General features: G+C 35.2%; 1 protein-coding gene across 1 annotated transcript in view; it reads left to right on the top strand.

Annotated features, from left to right (window-relative positions):
• The window catches only part of GABRA3 (gamma-aminobutyric acid type A receptor subunit alpha3), a 258,260-nt gene that overhangs the window by 198,366 nt on the left and 38,529 nt on the right, over window positions 1–21,365 (top strand). Inside the window, exon 6 of the mRNA XM_068533080.1 lies at window positions 1,785–1,867. Coding sequence (XP_068389181.1) covers window positions 1,785–1,867 — 83 coding nt within the window. The remainder of the gene's footprint in view (window positions 1–1,784; window positions 1,868–21,365) is intronic.

The raw sequence follows: 21,365 nt of genomic DNA, 5'->3' as shown, positions 1-21,365 counted from the left end.
ATTTGCCATGTCCCTAGGACAGCTGGGTAGACATAAAGTAATTTCCCCTTGGCATTACTCATAAGATGCAGTATCTTGGAAATACTAATATAAGTGGAGAGAAGGAACACAATTTTCTTTATTAAACCCTCATGAAATCTTTTAATTATCCAACAGGAGCAAGCTTCTCAGTGAAAGACATTTCTCTTATATCAGATTCTTTGAGTCATGAAACCCCCTATTTATGCCTTAAGAATAAAGGGTAGATTGGTAAGGTATTGCAGGCTGACTTGGGAATGGAGCTTTTGTCCAAGACACATGGGAATTTTTATAAATATCCAAGGGATTAGTTAGAGCTGCAAGGACACTTGCCATCTACTTCTAACCTGTTACTATTTAGATAAGGAAATGGAAAATAAGATATGGGTAAATATTTGCTGAAGGGCACACACTTGGTTTCTGCCTTCCAGCCTAGGGTTCTTGCTAATAAACACCTGAGCATGTTTGCTTTAGTCAGCCTGCTTTGAGCAATATCTACTACTGCTACTCTGATCATTTATGAGGTGTCACACATTTATCATGTTTAAGAATTAGCCAGGATTGGAGATTCTTGCCAGTTGGCCACCTAAAGCTCCAAGAGGATAGCAGAGATTGAATCCAATATAACCAGGAGGTATACAGGTTAGCTAGAAATAGCTCATCAGAGTTAGGTGTCAAATAACTCTGAAATTTTGCTGTGTGAGTCCCATTTACACATAGCAGGCTACTTTCTAGGCCAAAGAAAGTTGAGTCTCAAAAATATCTGCAGGAAAACAGAGGGGAAACTTTGGAATCGATTATTTAGACAGACTAATGCAGAAGAATGAGTATGTGGGCATGGCAAGTCGTACCCTATCCGGATTTCCACTGAGGGATCCATGAACAGTCTCTCCAACATGTTGTCCCTATTAAGAGAACATGAGCTCTTCAGACTTGACCTCTGAGGTTTTTGATGTCCTCCATAAACTTTGTCATTTTTTTCTGGCCAGCTACTGTGTGTGTGTGTGTACATGTACAAGTGTGTGTATGTATTCTCAAAGAGCCATCTTCTTAAACAAAGCTATAGCAGTTGCTGTAAGCAGCAGAGCCATCTTTTGTGCTTGTTTATTATCAGGTTAAAGATATTCTTTCTAGGGACTTCCCTGGTGGTGCAGTGGTTAAGACTCCACGCTCCCAATGCAGGGGGCCCAGGTTCGATCCCTGGTCAGGGAACTAGATCCCACATGCATACTGCAACTAAGAGTTCACATGCCACAACTAAGGAGCCCGCCTACTGCAACTAAGATCCGGTGCAACCAAATAAATAAATATAAAAAGAAAGATATTCTTTCTATACATCTCTCCTCTCCAGTGCAGTCTCTAAATTGTTTAACTCACATGATAGCCTGCTGAGGAGTATTATTTCAGAAATAATTAAACTGCTATCAGGAGTGAATGAGTCAGTACCTGGTGTTTCCAGACTTCTTTGGTGGTGGATTAGCTAAGGGAGCTCAGTTAGGGTAGACAAATGATATTTGTTTTCCTAAAGGTGGTAAGGTGGGATTTATATCTGATCTAAAAATCTAATATTGAATGCTACTTTGAGAGGCTATCTAGTTCATTTAATCCATCCCTTGTGTTCATAAAGTCTTGGATCTCAGTGAACCTAAACAAATAAAATCCCATTATTCTTAGCAGCACTCCATTCCTGGTGAACGAGAACTCAGCTCCATGTTTAATACCATTCATTTTAGCTTAATATCATGTTCTGTTATTCTTCCTTTTAGGTTAACAATTCATGCCGAGTGTCCCATGCATTTGGAAGATTTTCCTATGGATGTGCATGCCTGCCCACTGAAGTTTGGCAGCTGTATGTATTTTCTCACTTTCTGTTTGCCTGATCTTTTTCCAAAAGAAACAGAATATTTCCTATTCTGTCCCTTAGTAGTTTCAAAAGCTGAGACCTTTAATTCAGGCTGGTATGTGAGTGAGGAAGGGGAGTGGGGTGGAGTAGTACTAACTGATCAGGAGGAGATTTAACCTTTAACAGTTTTCCTTCTAGACAGGAAACCTTATTTCACCATTTTAAACTAATTTGTCTTTCATTAGATTGAAACATTAACATCTGTTTCCTAAATTATCCAGAAGACAAACCAAGATAGAACTAATATAAAGTACAATAGTAGCTTCCTAAAGGCAAGATCCCTCAAACAGAATGTGTTTGTATTTTTGAAATGCCTGTTCTACCTGCATCCTCATATACTATAGTTCTATCTAATTCCCTACAGTAAATGGTAGACGGGAAGAGACTCTAGAAATTTCCTCATTTTTAGAGAGTACTGCCTTTGCCAGTAGCTGTAAATCTGGTAGAGAAATGAATAGATACATAGCCTATTTTCAAATGAATTAGAAAAATCAAAATTGAATAGAATTTGAGTGAGTTTCTGACTAAGAATTTCAGAGTAAGTTTCATTTGGGAGTCATCAGAGCAATATATCAAGGTCTGTGTTGATCATCTCTAAATTAGATTTATCTCTGTATTTTGAAGTAGAAAGTGCGTTTGAAAAGACCCAAATAATTATGTGTGACATATTTTTTCAATCATTGTCAAATATTTACAGATTGTCTCCCATGGGCCAGGCTCTGTTCTAGGAGCTTGGAATGTATCCATGAATAAGACAAAAACGTGCCCATATGGAGCTTACACTGTAGAGGACAGAGTGATGGCAAAAGAGAAAACAAACACTAGATGAAAAAGTAAAGTATAAAGTATGTTGTAAAATGAGATGCACCATGAGAAGACATAAAAGTACTACACAATAAGGTGGGGTCAGTCATGTCTAGGTGGAAGATGAGCATTGCCATTGAAATTTAAAATAGAGTAATCAGCGTAGGTCTCTTTGAAAAAGTGAAATTTGGGCAGAAATTTTGAGGAGGTAAAAGGTTTAACAAGGCAGATATTTGAGGAAATAATACTCTAGTTAGAGGGAACAGCCAGGGAGTCAGAAAAGTATCTCAGATATGAGATCAAATAGGGGATCAGGTCATCTAAGTCTTGAAGAACATTAAAAGGCTTTGAATTTTATTCTGGGGGAAAATAGGGAGTGATTGGAATATTTTGAACAAAATAATTATGTTATCTGATTTTTGGTTTTTAAAGAATCATTATGGATACTCTGTTAAAAATATAAGTATGAGAAAGATAGAAGCAGGGAGTCCAGTTAAGAGGTTATTGCAGTATTTCAGATGAGAGATGATAATGGCTCAGGTAAGAGTGATAGTGGCATAAGTGGTAAGAAGTAATTTGATTCTGGATGTATTATGAAGGACAATCCCAGAGGATCCTCCAATGAATTAGGTGTGGAATATTAGAAAAAGAGAGAACTCAAGGGTGACTTGTAGATTTCTGTCCTAATGAATTTACTATCAAGTTAGATGAGTATTACTTCCACTCTGGGTAGGATAGAGTTGTTTGTGGATAAACAGTGCTCCCCTCATGAACAATTAGGAGACCCAGAACTGTTGAGCAATAAGGATTGAAGATACTAAAATTCTGGAGAAAGGGTAGAACCTCTCACAGATGAATCTGTGACCTGTAGCTTCTTCATTCTTGGTGGTACTTGCCAATTCTGGCCATGGATTGCAACTTGGAATTCAAGTTTGGCCCTGGGCATAGGGCTGCTGCTGGATGATATTTTAAAAAAAAAAAGTAATAATTCTGATGGTCACACAATGCTAAAGTGATAAAAGTAGAGATCTAAGAGATCTCAGCCTCTTGACTGATACCCCTCTCAATACAATTGCTGAATTTTGAACTTGCACAAAGTATAATAACTAATATGAAAACCTTTGAAAAGTAGAGCTGGCTTTCCTACAGTCTCCCAATGCTATAAAAAAGATGACATGCTAGGCTATCCATTTAAAACCCTGGAGAAGCTATGTCCTAAATATAAGAGGATATCAGAGACGGACTAGGTTTAACCAAAACCATAACACAGCTCAGTGCCTTATGGGATTAAGGTGATAATTATCCCACACTATCTGCCTAACAAAGGAAAGAATGAAGTCTCTCTGGTGGAAGTCAACATCATCTGAAAACTCTATATTTTTATTACACAATGTCTGGAATTCAATAAAAAATCATTAGGCATATCAATAGGCAGGATCATGTGATCTAAAACCAAGATCCAAAACCAAAACCAGAATATGAAAACAGACCTACAGGTGATTCAGATATCAGATTGTGGATAAGGACTTTTAAAAACTATGGTTAATATGTTCAAGAAAAAAGGGAAAAGATGAATAAAATAGGTAAAAGATAGGGAATTTCAACAGAAAATTGGAATCTATAAAGGAGAATAAATTAGAAATTAGTTATGGAAAAGTACAATATCGAAAATTTAGAATTCAAAGGGTGGATTTAATAAGTAGAAGACAGGATTAGAGATCTTAAAAATAGTTAAATAGAAAATGGCAAAACTGAAGTACAGAGAGACAAAAATACAGAAAAGAATAAATAAATACGTGGGACACAGTAAAATATATTGTCATGTGTAATTTTGTAGAAGAAAAACAGGAAGAGAAATGAGCAAAAGCAATCATTAAGTGGCTAAAGGCCAGCCATTCTTAAAACTGATGAAAGTTATCAATCCAAAGATTCAAGAAATTGGTAAACACCAAGCAGGATAAATACAAAGAAAACAACACTGATTCTAAAGTTTAAATAGAAATATAAAAGTGCCAAAAATAGCTAAGACAATCTTGAAAAAGACAAAGCTGGAGAGTTTACAATCAGAGTTTACAATCAAATCAAATCCAATACCAGATAAGAAGACCTATTTTAAAGTGTTAAAGCTTTGGTATACTTTAAAGCAATATGTATTATTGTTGCAAAGATAGAAAAATAGACTAATGGGGCATAGCAGAAAGTACACACACACACACACACACACACACACACACACACACACACACAGGTGGGGGGGGGGCTTTATCTCTCTCATACACAAAAATAAATTCCAGATGGATTACAACTCTAAATGTGAAACAATAAAGCTTTTAGAAGAAAACATAAGAGAATATCTTTATGATATTAGAAGAGATATAAATTACTTAAACAGGACATAGAATAGCACTAACCAGAAAGGTAAAAGAGGATGACTTGGAATATGTTAAAAATTAAGAAATTCTCTTTATCAAAAGATAATGGTGAAAAGGCAAGCCATAGAGTGCGAGAAAATATTTGCATTGCATGTACATGACAAATTACTCAAATCCATAATTATTGATATCCCCTACAAGTCTATAAGTAGTAGTCAGAAACCTCAATAGAAAAAAAAAGGCCAAAGTGTTGAACAGTCACCTTATAAAACAGGGTTTTCCGATCACCCACATAAAGTGATCAATTACATTAGTCAGCAGGGAAATGCAAATTACAGTCCAGAGAATATTACTCCACACCCACTAGAATAACTAAAGGGCATTGCTGATAGGAATGTAAATTTGTACAAAGGTTTTGAGAAGTTGTTTGGTGGTATCTACTAGTGCTGGACATACACGTATCATATAGCCTAGCATCTCTAGCCCTGAGTATATTTCCAAACATAAATCAGTACTTATGTCTACCAAAGGCATATAATGAATGTTCATAGCATAGCTAATTTTAGTAGACTTGATACTACTCTAATGTCCATCAAAATGGATTAAAAATCTGTGACAAAGAAATTAACACAACATTGTACATCAACTATACTTCAATAAAAATATCTGTGACATATTCATACAATGGAATACTATAAAAGAATGACAAGTATATTATACTCAACAACTCAATCTGGATGAGGTCACAGGTTTAATGCTGAGTGAAAGCCAGACACATCCATGTATATAGTGCATGATTCCATTTATGTCATATATAAAAGTAGGCAAAACTAATCTGTGGTGTTAGAAATCTTTAATATTTCATCCATCATTGCTATTGGTAGTATTTCCAAATTTCTATCATATTAAACTATGGAAATTAGGAATAAGAGTTGGAATTCCCAAGAATTTCATAAATTAAATGTTATTCATACAACACTTCAGACTTTCATGCCCTTTGCTCATTATTATGGATATACAACTTTTTAAAATATGAAATAACAAGTTTAGAAATATTAACAAATGCCAGTAACATTACTATAGAAGATACTCAAACACTGGAAAACACCAGCAAATCTTATTGGTTAGTATTTGAATTAAAACATTTGGATCTCTTAGCAAGGTAACAGAACTATACAAAATCAAATGTCAAAATTGCCAGTTTAAGGGTTTATTTTGCTTCTCAAACTTGTTATATCTTGAAAGGACACTCACAGGGTTTGTATACTGTATACTATGCATATAGACAATATATAATTTGCAAGAATGACTTGCTATTAGCAGCATACAGGGCTACAAAGATACACTTATAATAAGCAAAATCAACTGATCCGATCAACATGTACTCCTGTGCTGATATTTAGAATTTCAATACTTTTGACTCAGTGTGCCAGCATTTCCTGTTCTTGCTTTTCACTTGACATTAGTAGATTTCTTTAAGGCAGTAATGTTTCTGTGTCTATTGTTAAGCTTTAATTCTTATAGTAGAATTATAATACTTTTTCCATTTTGCTGATTTCTCAACTATTTTTCTCAGTATTTGAAATTCAGAAAAAATATATAAATTTCCCAACAAATGCCAGGAAGGAATTTACACATAGAAACAATAGTCAGGATAATGGTTACACCTGATGGGGGTCATGCTTGATAAGGGACACAACTAGTGCTTCTGGGTGCTGATTATATGGAATGTAAGTCTGGTGTTCAGAAAAGATATCTGGACTGGAGATTTAATTCAGGTTTCATCCATATAGGTGATATTTAAAGCCATAAGGCTGGAGAAGTCATCTATAGCATTTAGAGGCTAAAGAGAAGAGAATAACTCAGTAAATGAGAAGGATAGGATAGCTGAAGTATGAGGAAACTTAAGGGAACATATTGTCCAGGAAATCAAATAAAGTACATTAAGAAGGAGAGAGTGGTTTAAATTCTTAAGTGGGCAGTTAAAGTTAACCTTAAAATCTCTAATAAGGAAGCAATTCTGGAATGGTGAAGTGAGAACTTCTGAAAATCCACTCTTCCATAAAAGCAACAAGAACATTTTCAAAAATTGGCAAAATAAACTTTCAATCCAAACTCTAACCAAAGGCTCACAACAATCTGAGGAGTGTTAGTCAAGAAAAATGGCTGATTCTCAGTAAGGCCAGAGAACTCTGTTCCCATGCTCTTTACCCCCACTCTGTAGAAGCCTGGAAGATTTTTTAATGATAAAATGGTCAATCCATCAGGAAGATATAACAATTATAAAGATATATGTACCTAATCATAGAACCCCAAAATACATGGAGCAAAACTGATAAGAATTGAAAGGAGAAATAGACAATTCAACAATAAAAACTGAATATTTTAATATTCCACTTCCAATAGAACAACTAGACAGAACATCAACATAGAAATAGAAGACTTGAACACACTACAAACCAACTAGATCTAGTAAACATTTATATTGCGCTCTACCAAACAATATCAGAACACACATTATTCTCAAGTGCACATGGAACATTTTCTGTGGTAGACTATATGTTAGGCCATAAAACAAGATGCAATCAGTTTAAAAGTATTGGAACCATACAAAGTGTGTTATCTAACCTCAATTGAATGAAATTAGAAATCGATAACAGAAGGGAATTTGGGAAATTCACAAATATGTTGAAATTAAATAACACACACCTAAATAAACAATGGCTCAAAGAAGAAATCACAAGGGAAATTAGAAAATATTTTGAAATTAGTGAAAATTATGCACAATGTATAAACAGCCTAAAGCAGTGTTCAGAGGGAAATTTATAACTGTAAAGCCTGTATTAAAAAGAAGAACCTGACCTTCCACCTTAAGAAACTAGAAAGAGAAGAGCAAACTAAACCCAAAAGAAGCAGAAGGAAGAAAATAATAAATATTAGAGTGAAATTAAATAAAACAGAAAATAGAAAAACATTAAAGAAAATCAAATAATCTAAAAGATGGTTCTTTGAAAAGATCAGTAAAACTGATGAACCTTTAGCTAGACTGACCAAGGGGTGTGGGGAACACAAAACACACACACACACACAAAACAAGAGAATAATCATATTACTAAAATCATGAAAGAGGGGACATCACTACTGACCTTACAGAAATAAATAGGATTATACAGGAAAACTATGAGCTGCAAATTACAGGTCAACAAATTATATAGCCTAGATGAAATGGAAAAATTACTAGTAACACACAAACTACTGAAACTGACTGAGGAAAAAAAAATAGAAATTTTTATTGGACCTATAAAAAGAGACTTAATTAGTAATTTTATAACTTCCCACAATGAAAAGCCCAGGTCCAGATGGTTTCACCATTGAATTTTACCAGACAGTTAAAGAAGAATGAATGCTAAGTCTTCACAAAGTCTTGTAAAATACAGAAGAGGAGGTGACATTCAGTCAGGTCAGTATCACTATGCTACCAAAACCAAAGATCACAAGAAAAGCAAAGCAAAGACAAATATTCTTTATGAATATAAACACAAAGATCTTCAACAAAATACTAGCAAACCAAATAAAAAAAACTTATAAATGGATTATCCACTATCTTTAAGTGGGATATATCCCAGGAATATAAAGTTGGCTTAACATCCAAAAATCAATCAATGTAATACACCATATCAATAGAATAAAGGACAAAAACCACTTGATCATTTCGACAAATGCATAAACACATATACTTCATGCCAGAAATCCAAATTTGTCCTGATTTGCCGATAACTAGTGCCTATAACTTACCCTGTAACTTTGGATAATTTAAAATCCTGACTAAGTATTTGAATTAGTTATAAACATATACAGTGTTTGTTTCCATTTGGTTTTATATGTATGCCAACCTTAGGCTGTAGTTGTTATGTTCATCAGAACTCTTGTACTTTTACTGAATATGCCCAAACCAAACTGATTATTTTTTTTTTCTCTAAAACCTTCTTTTGTGTTCCCTGCCTTGGTTTAGATCCTGTATTCGGGTTGTTGTTTATCTCTTCAACCTCATCTCATATCGCTTTCCCCTTTACATCAGCCTTCTGCCAGTTCCTAGAACACTGCAACACTGCAAGATGTTTCCCACTTAGCAGACTTTGCACTTTCTGTTTTTTATGGTTGTTTGTTTGTTTGTGGCCTGAAATATTCTCCAGCAAGCTCTGGCTTTTGCTTATTTTCCATTTTCCTGCTTAAAAGCCACCCCCTCAAAGGGGTTTTCTGTGATCACTGTATCTAATGAAACCCCTCCCCACCTCATAAACTCTGTTTTATTTTTTTATAGCACTTATCACTGTATGATATTATCTTTATTTATTTACTTATATATTTTTTGTCTTTTTCCACTAGACTATAAGCTCAATGAAAGGATGGGACCTCAAATGTCTTATGATCTCTGTACATTAACTATCTAATACAATGTCTTAGTATTTGTTGAATGAGTGACTGACTTAATCAATCAAGCAAGCAAGCAATCATTCTCTGACAGTATGAATTCAAAGGGAATGCCTTCTCATTGGTGTTATCATGGCAAGATTGATTTTTACCTCCCATATTCCTGGGGCTGGCACATACCAAGGCTCGAGTAACAGAAGGAGGCATTTGGCAAAGCAACTAAAGGCAAAGAGATGCTAGTGCCATCATAGCCAATACAATATATGTTGAGGGGGCCATTCTGGGAATGCTGTAGTTCTGATTGTCTGATAGATATCCTTTCTGCAGTATCCATTTCCCAAGCCACTCTACCCCTGCTCCTCCATGAAAAAAAATGAAACTGAGGAGAAGGGGTAGGACTCTATGTGAGGGAATTTGAGGGCTTACAGGAACCCAAAGGTCAGGGAGGAAGGAGAGAAGAAAGAGAAGGCCTAAAGGGGAAGAGTTCTGTTCCCCAGTGGGTGAATGAATTCCATCATTAGCCAAGTACTTGCAAAAGTTACAAACTCTGTGTCATCTAGAATCCTTCCTTAGACTTCCTCCTTTTCTTTCTTAACCATCATGAAAAGCCACCAGTTATATTCTGCCACTGAGATCTCCTCCCTATTCCACTTAATTCATCCCACTGTCTAATACTCTATATTGTGTCCTAAATGTCATTCACACCAAACATTGTGATGGCCTTTTAACTACTGCCTTGGCTTTAGTTTCACTCTTTCTAACCAGGCATCCATATTGCAGGTTGAGCAATCTTTCCAAATTATACATCTGGCCATATCATCTCTCTATTTCAGGCGTGTCCACAAGAACTTATAGCCTATGGACTAAAACCCTTATTTCATTTTTAAAAATTTAAGTATAGTTAGTTTAAAATATTATATTAGTTTCAGGTGTACAACATAGTGATTCAATATTTTAATACATTATACTTCATTTAAAGTTATTATAAATTATTGGCTATATTCCCTGTGCTGTACAGTATATCCCTGTATTTTACTTATTTTATACATAGTATAGTTTGTGTCTCTTAATCCCCTACCCCTATCTTGCCCTCCCCCAAGTCCTCTTCCCACTGGTAAGAACTAGTTTGTTCTCTATATCTGGGAGTCTGTTTCTGTTTTCTTATATTCATTAGTTTGTTGTAATTTTTAGATTCTGTATATAAGTGATAACATACAGTATGTGTCTTTCCTTGTCTGACTTATTTCACTGAGCATAATACCCTTCAAGTCCATCCATGTTGCTGTTGCAAATGTCAAAATTTCATTCTTTTTTATGATTGAGTAACATCCCATTTTACCCCCCCCCCCCCCACACACACACACAAACACACACAATATATTGTTTTTATCCATTCATCTGTTGATGGACACTTAGCTTGCTTCCATATCTTGGCTATTGAAAATAATGCTGCTTTGAAACTTGGGGTGCAGATAATCTTTGCAAATTAATATTTTCATTTTCTGCATATATACACCCAGGAGTAGAATTTCTGGATCATACGGTAGTTCTATTTTTAGTTTTTTGAGGAACTTCCATACTGTTTTCCATAGTGGCTGCACCAACTTGCATTCCCACTAACATTGTACTAGTGTACTAGATTTCCCTTTTCTGCATATCCTTGCCAAGTTTGTTATTTGTGGTCTTTTTGATGACAGCCATTATAATACATGTGAGGCGATATCTCATTGTGGTTTTGATTTGCATTTCCATGATGGTTAGGAATATTGAGCATCTTTTCATATGACTGTTGACAATCTGTATGTCTTTGGGAAAATGTCTATTCAGGTCTTCTCTCTCTTTTTTAATCAAGTTTTTGGGGTTGTTTTTGATATTGAGTTATATGAACTGTTTATATATTTTGGATATTAACCCCTTATTGGACATATCATTTGCAAATATTTTCTCCCATTCAGTAGGTTGTCTTTTTGTTTTGTTGATGGTTTCCTTTGCTGCACAAAAGCTTTTAAGTTTAGTTAGGTCCCATTTGTTTACTTATCCTTTTGTTTCCTTTGCTTAAAGGGACAATCCAAAAATATACTGCTAACACTTATGTCAAAGAGTGCTCTGCCTATGTTTTCTTCTAGGAATTTTATGGTTTCCGGTCTTACATTTAAGTCTTTAATCCATTTTGAGTTTATTTTTGTATATGGTATGAGGGAGTGTTTGAATTTCATTCTTTGACATGTAGGTAGCTGTTTTCCCAGCAACATTTATTGAAGAGGCTGTCTTTTCTCCATTGTATATTCTTGCCTCCTTTGTCATAGTTTAATTGGTCATAAGTACGTGGGTTTATTTCTGGGCTTTCTATCCTGTTCCATTGATCTATATTTCTGTTTTTGTGCCAGTATCATACTGTTTTGATTACTGTAGCTTTGTAATACAGCCTGAAGTCAGGGATCATGACTTCCAACTTTGTTCTTTTTTCTCAAGATTGCTTTGGCTCTTTGGGGTCTTTTGTGCTCCCATACAAATTTTAGGATTATTTGTGCTAGTTCTGTGAAAACTGTCATGGATATTTTGATAGGGATTGTATTAAATCTGTGGATTGCTTTGAGTAGTATGGACATTTTAATATTAAACAATTTAACTATTTTAATTCTTCCAATCTGTAAACATGGGATACCTTTCCATTTGTTTGTATCATCTTCCATTTCCTTCATCAATGACTTACAGTTTTCAGAATATAGGTCCTTCGCTTCCTTAGTTAAATTTATTCCTTCTTATTTTATTCTTTCTAATACAATTGTAAATGGGATCGTTTTCTTGTTTTCTTTTTCTGATAGTTTATTATTAGTGTATAGAACAGCAACAGATTTCTGTATATTAATATTGAATCCTATAACTTTACTGAATTAATTTATTAGTTCTAATAAGTTTTTGGTGCAGACTTTAGCATTTTCTATGTATAGTGTCATGTCATCTGCAAAGAGTGACTGTTTTACCTCTTTCCTTCTAATATGGATGTCTTTTTTTTTTTTCTTGTTTGATTGCTGTGGCTAGGACTTCCAATACTATGTTAAACAGAAATGGCAAGAGTGGGCATCCTTGTTTTGTTCCTGATTTTAGAGGAAAAGCTTTCAGCTTTTCACCATTGAAAACACAATGTTAGCTGTGGGTTTGTCATAGATGGCCTTTATTATTTTGAGATATGTTCCCTCTCTGCCCACTTTCTGGAGAGTTTTTATTATAAATGGATGTTGAATTTTGTAAAATGCTTTTTCTGCATCTATTGAGATGATCATGTGGTTTTTGTCTTTCCTTTTGTTAATGTGGTATACCATGCTGATTGATTTGTGGATATTGAACCATTATTGTATCCTAGAATAATTTCCACTTGATCATGGTATATAATTCTTTTTATATATTGTTGGATTTGGTTTGCTAGTATTTTGTTGAGGATTTGTGCATCTATATTCATCAGAGATATTGGCCTGTAATTTTCTTTTCTTGTATTGTCTTTGGTTGGGTATCATGGTAATAGTGGCCTCATAGAATGAATTTGGGGATGTTCCCTCCTCTTCAATGTTCTGGAATAGTTTGAGAAGGATAGGTATTAATTCTTCTTTGTATACTTAGAATTCCTCTGTGAAGCTGTCTAGTCCTGGACTTTTGCTTTTTGGGAGTTTTTTTTATTACTAATTCAATTTCACTACTAGTGATCAGTCTGTTCAGATCATCTAGTTCTTTCTGACTCCGTTGTGGAAGAGTGTATGTTTCTAGGAATTTATCCATTTCTTCTAGGTTGTCCAATTTGTTGGCATATATTCATAGTATTCTCTTATGATTTTTTGTATCTCTGTAATATTCATTGTAATTTCTCCTCTTTCATTTCTTATTTTATTTGCACCTTCTCTCTCTTTTTTTTCTTAATGAGCATGGCTTAAAGTCTTGTCAATTTTATTTATCTTTTCAAAAACCCAGCTCTTGGTTTCATTTATCTTTTCTATTGTTGTGGGTTTTTGTTTTTTTTTTTTTTTTGATCTCTACTTCATTTTTTTCCCCTCTGATCTTTATAATTTCTTTCCTTCTGCTGACTCTGGACTTTGTTTGTTCTTCTTTTTCTAATTCCTTTAGATGGTAGGTTAGGTTGTTTATTTGAGATTTTTCTTGTTTCCTGACATAGGCTTGTATTGCCATAAACTTCCCTCTTACAACTGCATTTGCTGCATCCCATAGCTTTTTGAATGTTGTGATTTCATTTCATTTGTTTCCAGGTATTTTATGATTTCCTCTCTGATTTTTTTCGTTAGCCCATTGGTTTTTTAGTAGCATGATGTTTAGCATCTACGTGTTTGTGTTTTCTCCATTTTTCTTCCTATAATTGATTTCTAGTTTCATATTTTGTGGTCAGAAAAGATGCTTGATATAATATCGATCTTCTTAAATTTATTGAGACTTGCTTTGTGGCCAGAATGTGATCTATCCTGGAGAACTTCCATGTGCACAGAAAAGAATGTATATTCGGATGTTTTTGGACAGAATGTCCTTTAAATATCTATTAAGCCCAACTGGTCTAATGTGTCATTGGAGGCCATAAAACCCTTATTTCTTGTTGTGGGCAAATAAGATATTTTATAATATAACCTCAGCTTCCTTTTAGCCTGTAAGTCCAGGGATACCATTAATTCCCTTAACACTCCATGCTCTCTTATGGATTTTTGCCTTTGCTGTGTTGTTCTTTGGCTAGGGAAGTCCTTCTATCACCTACTGAATATGACCTCATCTTCTGAGTATCACCCAGTTTATGAATCCTTCTCTAACACTACACTCTAAGCAGAATCAATAGAGCCTCCCTCTGGTTTCACTTAACACTTGTTTTTGTTTCATCAGTGTTCATACTTCTCATGTTTAGGCTGGGGCTATAACTGTTGTGCAATGTCTGTCTCCATCAATAGATTGTGGGCATCCTGGTGGTGCTCACTGTGCCTTATTAACCTCTTTTACAAATATGGGGTCAGGCTGTGAGCAGACAATCAAGTAGTTTTCAATTTGTTTTTTGAATATATTTCTCCCTCTTCCTTCTCTTCCTTTAGTAGTTTTTGCCTTTCCTGATTTGACCTCCAACAAATGAGAAGAAAATACTTTTTCCTCCTTTTGATTATTGTCAAAGAAATGAAACCATTGCATTTTGCATAAAACAAGTTGCCACTCTGGGCCCAGTGAAGTTTCTATGGTACTGGTAGCTGCACAATTTATTGTCACATCTGTACTAGAACATGCTAGGATTTTTAGGGCTAATATTCAGGATTGTATGGTCAAGGTACTCAGTTTAAGTTAAGAGATTCAGCAAGAAATCCCTTTTCTTTCTTGGGGGTGGATAATATCTTCCATCACCTACCCCTTCCCAGAACAGAGCTGTTCTAATTTCCATTGTCAAACTCTTGGGTATATTGGGCAGAACACTGCTTTGTCCTTTAACCATAGGGAGTTACAAACACTTGAATGGCAAAGATAAGAAGACATATACAGAAACAAGAAGAACTACAATCCTGCAGCCTGTGTCACAAAAACCACATTCACAGAAAGATAGACAAGATGAAAAGGCAGAGGGCTATGTACCAGTTGAAGGAACAAGATAAAACCCCAGAAAAACAACTGAATGAAGTGGAGATAGGCAACCTTCCAGAAAAAGAATTCAGAATAATGATAGTGAAGATGATCCAGGACCTCGGAAAAAGAATGGAGGCACAGATCGAGAAGATGCAAGAAATGTTTAACAAAGACCTAGAAGAATTAAAGAAAAAGCAAATAGAGATGAACAATACAATAACTGAAATGAAAACTACACTAGAAGGAATCAATAGCAGAATAACTGAGGCAGAAGAACGGATAAGTGACCTGGAAGACAGAATGGTGAAATTCACTGCTGTGGAACAGAATAAAGAAAAAGGAATGAAAAGAAATGAGGACAGCCTAAGAGACCTCTGGGACAACATTAAACGCAACAACATTCACATTATAGGGGTCCCAGAAGGAGAAGAGAGAGAGAAAGGACCCGAGAAAAAATTTGAAGAGATTATAGTCGAAAACTTCCCTAACATGGGAAAGGAAGTAGCCACCCAAGTCCAGGAAGCGCAGCAAGTCCCATACAGGATAAACCCAAGGAGAAACACGCCGAGACACATAGTAATCAAACTGGCAAAAATAAAAATTATTGAAAGCAGCCAGGGAAAAATGACAAATAACATACAAGGAACTCCCATAAGGTTAACAGCTGATTTCACAGCAGAAACTCTGCAAGCCAGAAGGGAGTAACATGATATACTTAAAGTGATGAAAGGGAAGAACCTACAACCAAGATTACTCTAGCCAGCAAGGATCTCATTCAGATTCGATGGAGAAATCAAAAGCTTTACAGACAAGCAAAATCTAAGAGAATTCAGCACCACCAAAGCAGCTCTACAACAAATGCTAAAGGAACTTCTCTAAGTGGGAAACACAAGAGAAGAAAAGGACCTACAAAAACAAACCCAAAACAATTTAGAAAATGGTCATAGGAATATACATATAGATAATTACCTTAAACGTGAATGGATTAAATGCTCCAATGAAAAGATAGAGGCTTGCTGAATGGATACAAAAACATGACCCATATATATGCTGTCTACAAGAGACCCACTTCACACCTAGGGACACATACAGACTGAAAGTGAGGGGATGGAAAAAGATATTCTATGCAAATGGAAATCAAAAGAAAGCTGGAGTAGCAATACTCATATCAGATAAAATAGACTTTAAAATAAAGAATGTTACAAGAGACAAGGAAGGACACTACATAATGATCAAGAGATTAATCCAAGAAGAAGATATAACAATTATAAATATATATGCACCCAACATAGGAGCACCTCAATATATAAGGCAACTGCTAACAGCTGTAAAAGAGGAAATCAACAGTAACACAATAATAGTGGGGGACTTTAACACCTCACATACACCAATGGACAGATCATCCAAAATGAAAATAAATAAGGAAACAGAAGCTTTAAATGACACAATAGACTAGATAGATTTAATTGATATTTATAGGACATTCCATCCAAAAACAGCAGATTACACTTTCTTCTCAAGTGCGCACAGAACATTCTCCAGGATAGATCACATTTTGGGTCACAAATCAAGCCTTAGTAAATTTAAGAAAATTGAAATCATATCAAGCATCTTTTCTGACCACAACGCTATGAGACTAGAAATGAATTACAGGGAAAAAAACGTAAAAAACACAAACACATGGAAGCTAAACAATACGTTACTAAATAACCTAGAGATCACTGAAGAACTCAAAGAGGAAATCAAAAAATACCTAGAGACAAATGCCAATGAAAACACGACGATCCAAAAGGGAAGTTTATAGCTATACAAGCCTACCTCAAGAAACAAGAAAAATCTCAAATAAACAACCTCACCTTACACCTAAAGGAACTAGAGAAAGAAGAACAAACAAAACCCAAAGTTAGCAGAGGGAAAGAAATCATAAAGATCAGAGCAAAAATAAAATGAAATAGAAACAAAGAAAACAATAGCAAAGACCAATAAAACTAAAAGCTGGTTCTTTGAGAAGGTAAACAACATTGATAAACCATTAGCCAGACTCATCAAGAAAAAGAGGGAGAGGACTCAAATCAATAAAATTAGAAATGAAAAAGGAGAAGTTACAACAGACACTGCAGAAATACAAAGCATCCTAATGGACTACTACAGGTAACTCTATGCCAATAAAATGGACAACCTGGAAGAAATGGACAAATTCTTAGAAAGGCATAACCTTCCAAGACTGAACCAGGAAGAAATAGAAAATATGAACAGACCAATCACATGTAATGATATTGAAACTGTGATTAAAAATCTTCCAACAAACAAAAGGCCAGGACCAGATGGCTTCACAGGTGAATTCTATCAAACATTTAGAGAAGAGCTAACACCCATCCTTCTCAAACTCTTCCAAAAATTGCAGAGGAAGGAACACTCCCGAACTCATTCTATGAGGCCACCATCACCCTGATACCAATACCAGACAAAGATACTACAAAAAAAAGAAAATTACAGACCAATATCACTGATGGATATAGATGCAAAAATCCTCAAAAAAATACTAGCAAACAGAATCCAACAACACATTAAAAGGATCATACACCACGATCAAGTGGGATTTATCCCAGGGATGCAAGGATTCTTCAATATATGCAAATCAATCAATGTGATACACCATATTAACAAACTGAAGAATAAAAACCATATGATCATCTCAATAGATGCAGAAAAAGCTTTTGACAAAATTCAACACCCATTTATGATAAAAACCCTCCAGAAAGTGGGCATAGAGGGAACCTACCTCAACATAATAAAGGCCATGTATGACAAACCCACAGCAAACATCATTCTCAATGGTGAAAAACTGAAAGCGTTTCCACTAAGATCAGGAACAAGACAAGGTTGCTCACTCTCCCCACTATTATTCAACATGGTTTTGGAAGTCCTAGCCACGGCAATCAAAGAAGAAAAAGAAATAAAGGGAATCCAAATTGGAAAAGAAGAAGTAAAACTGTCACTGTTTGCAGATGACATGATACTATACATAGAGAATCCTAAAGATGTTAGCAGAAAACTACTAGAGCTAATCAATGAATTTGGTAAAGTAGCAGGATACAAAATTAATGCACAGAAGTCTCTTGCATTCCTATACACTAATGATGAAAAATCTGAAAGAGAAATTAAGGAAACACTCCCATTTACCATTGCAACAAAAAGAATGAAATACCTAGGAATATACCTACCTAGGGAGACAAAAGACCTGTATGCAGAAAACTATAAGACACTGATGAAAGAAATTAAAGATGATACCAACAGATGGAGAGATATACCATGTTCTTGGATTGGAAGAATCAATATTGTGAAAATGACTATACTACCCAAAGCAATCTACAGATTCAATGCAATCCCTATCAAATTGCCAATGGCATTTTTTACAGAACTAAAACAAAAAATCTTAAAATTTATAGGGAGACAAAAAAGACCCCAAATAGCCAAAGCAGTCTTGAGGGAAAAAAACGGAGCTGGAGGAATCAGACTCCCTGACTTCAGACTGTACTACAAAGCTACAGTAATCAAGACAATATGCTACTGGCACGAAAACAGAAACATAGATCAATGGAACAAGATAGAAAGCCCAGAGGTAAAGCCACGCACCTATGGTCAACTAATCTATGACAAAAGAGGCAAGGATATACAATGGAGAAAAGACAGTCTTTTCAATAAGTGGTGCTGGGAAAACTGGACAGCTACATGTAAAAGAATGAAATTAGAACACTCCCTAACACCATACACAAAAGTGAACTCAAAATGGATTAGAGACTTTAATGTAAGACCGGACACTGTAAAACTCTTAGAGGAAAACATAGGCAGAACACTCTATGACATAAATCACAGCAAGATCCTTTTTGACCCGCCTCCTAGAGAAATGGAAATAAAAACAAAAATAAACAAATGGGACCTAATGAAACTTAAAAGTTTTTGCACAGCAAAGGAAACCATAAATAAGACGAAAAGACAACGCTCAGAATGGGAGAAAATATTTGCAAATGAAGCAACTGACAAAGGATTAATCTCCAAAATATATAAACAGCCCATGCAGCTCAATATTAAAGAAACAAACAGCCCAATCCAAAAATGGGCAGAAGACCTAAATAGACATTTCTCCAAAGAAGACATACAGATGGCTAAGAAGCACATGAAAAGTTGCTCAACATCGCTAATTATTAGAGAAATGCAAATCAAAACTACAATGAGGTATCACCTCACACCAGTTAGAATGGGCATCATCAGAAAATCTACAAACAACAAACGCTGGAGAGGGTGTGGAGAAAAGGGAACCCTCTTGCACTGTTGGTGGGAATGTAAATTGATACAGCCACTATGGAGGACAGTATGGAGGTTCCTTAAAAAACCAAAAATAGAATTGCCATATGATCCAGCAATCCCACTACTGGGCATATACCCAGAGAAAACCATAATTCAAAAAGACACATGCACCCCAATGTTCATTGCAGCACTATTTACAATAGCCAGGTCATGGAAGTAACCTAAATGCCCATCGACAGATGAATGGATAAAGAAGTTGTGGTACATATATACAATGGAATATTACTCAGCCATCAAAAGGAACAAAATTGGGTCATTTGTTGAGATGTGGATGGATCTAGAGACTGTCATACAGAGTGAAGTAAGTCAGAAAGAGAAAAACAAATATCGTATATTAACGCATGTATGTGGAACCTAGAACTATGGTACAGATGAAGCGGTTTGCAGGGCAGAAGTTGAGACACAGATGTAGAGAACAAACATATGGACAGCATGGGGGGAAAGCTGCGTGGGGGTGGGGATGGTGGTGTGATGAATTGGGCGATTGGGATTGACATGTATACACTGATGCGTGTAAAATTGATGACTAACAAGAACCTGCTGTATAAAAAAAGTAAAAAAATAATAATAAAAAAATAAAAATAAAAGAAGACACATACAGGTAATTATATGTTTCGGAATAGTAGAACCCAAACATGTATATTAAGGATGGAAGTCACCGGGGAAGATGAGAGGATTAGAACCCAAACATGTATATTAAGGATGGAAGGCACCGGGGAAGATGAGAGGACAAGGGCCTTGTGAAATCACATTTTATTAATAGTCTTGTGATAGTCCTCACTTAATAGTCTTAGTATAAGTTTTAGGTAAGTGGTGAGAAGAGTCCTGAGGAGAGGATATCCCTTTCTTCTTGGTGATAGTAGTTTAAAGATCTCAATTCTAGTTGGGAGCCCTAGATACCCCATAGGCAGCAGAGGATGCTTTGTTTCCAAAACTGAATCACAAAAGACCACAGCCATCCATAGGGGAAAATCTCTAGACAAGAGGTTACAAGTTGGTGGTTTGCAGATGTCATTTATTTGATCTATACAGTGTTAATAACCTTCAAAATTATCCTCCAAGATTTGAAATTTGGGAGATGTCATACAAAATTCCAGATTTGTTTATTATTTTATGAAATCAGAAGATTGGACAACATTGGACTCAAATCCGCACATGGTCACAAACAGCTGGGGCTGAGTAGTGGCCGTCCCTTGTATATGGGCACTTTCTGCTCTCTCCCTGAAAACAGGGTCCAATGTCAGTTGCCATTAATCAACTCACTTAGTTGATAGATTTAAGAGCTCCTAGTTGAATTAAGAGGAAAGTGACATAGTTCTTGTACCCACAGCTATAAAAATTTAAAATAAATAAATAAAAGATAGACTGAAAGGACTATTTCAAAAAAGATGGCAAGTTTGCATTTCCTAATAAAAATGAAGAATATTTATACACTGTTTCTATGCATACACAGTATGCTTTTGTTGAAAAATAAAACTTCAGATATCAACATTATGCAATCCATTATAAGAACCATAATTGATATATTAAAAAAGATGTACAATGAAAATCTTAATTTTATTAAACAGACTGAAAGTTCAACAGGTTTTGTATTTGAATATATACATTAAGTGTTGCTGCTGGGAAAAGCAGCTATGCATTAATTAAGCAATAAACCTTCACAGGCATCAAAATATTTTATAGACACAAGATTTATAAAAATGTCTTTAATTGCAGTAGAAATTATACATTGAACCAGAAGTATTTTTGTCAGTGAGTTGAAGAAATGACTGAGACCATATACAGGGCATATTATGTTTAAAAGTTAGATTTCTTGTGGCATTTTCTTTTGTCACTTATGAGAGTTATGTGTATTTTCTCACAATTTCAATGAGAAT

Source organism: Eschrichtius robustus, chromosome X, assembly GCF_028021215.1.
Source record: "Eschrichtius robustus isolate mEscRob2 chromosome X, mEscRob2.pri, whole genome shotgun sequence".
Lineage (NCBI taxonomy): Eukaryota > Metazoa > Chordata > Mammalia > Artiodactyla > Eschrichtiidae > Eschrichtius > Eschrichtius robustus.
This window is presented reverse-complemented; position numbering and strand designations above follow the sequence as displayed.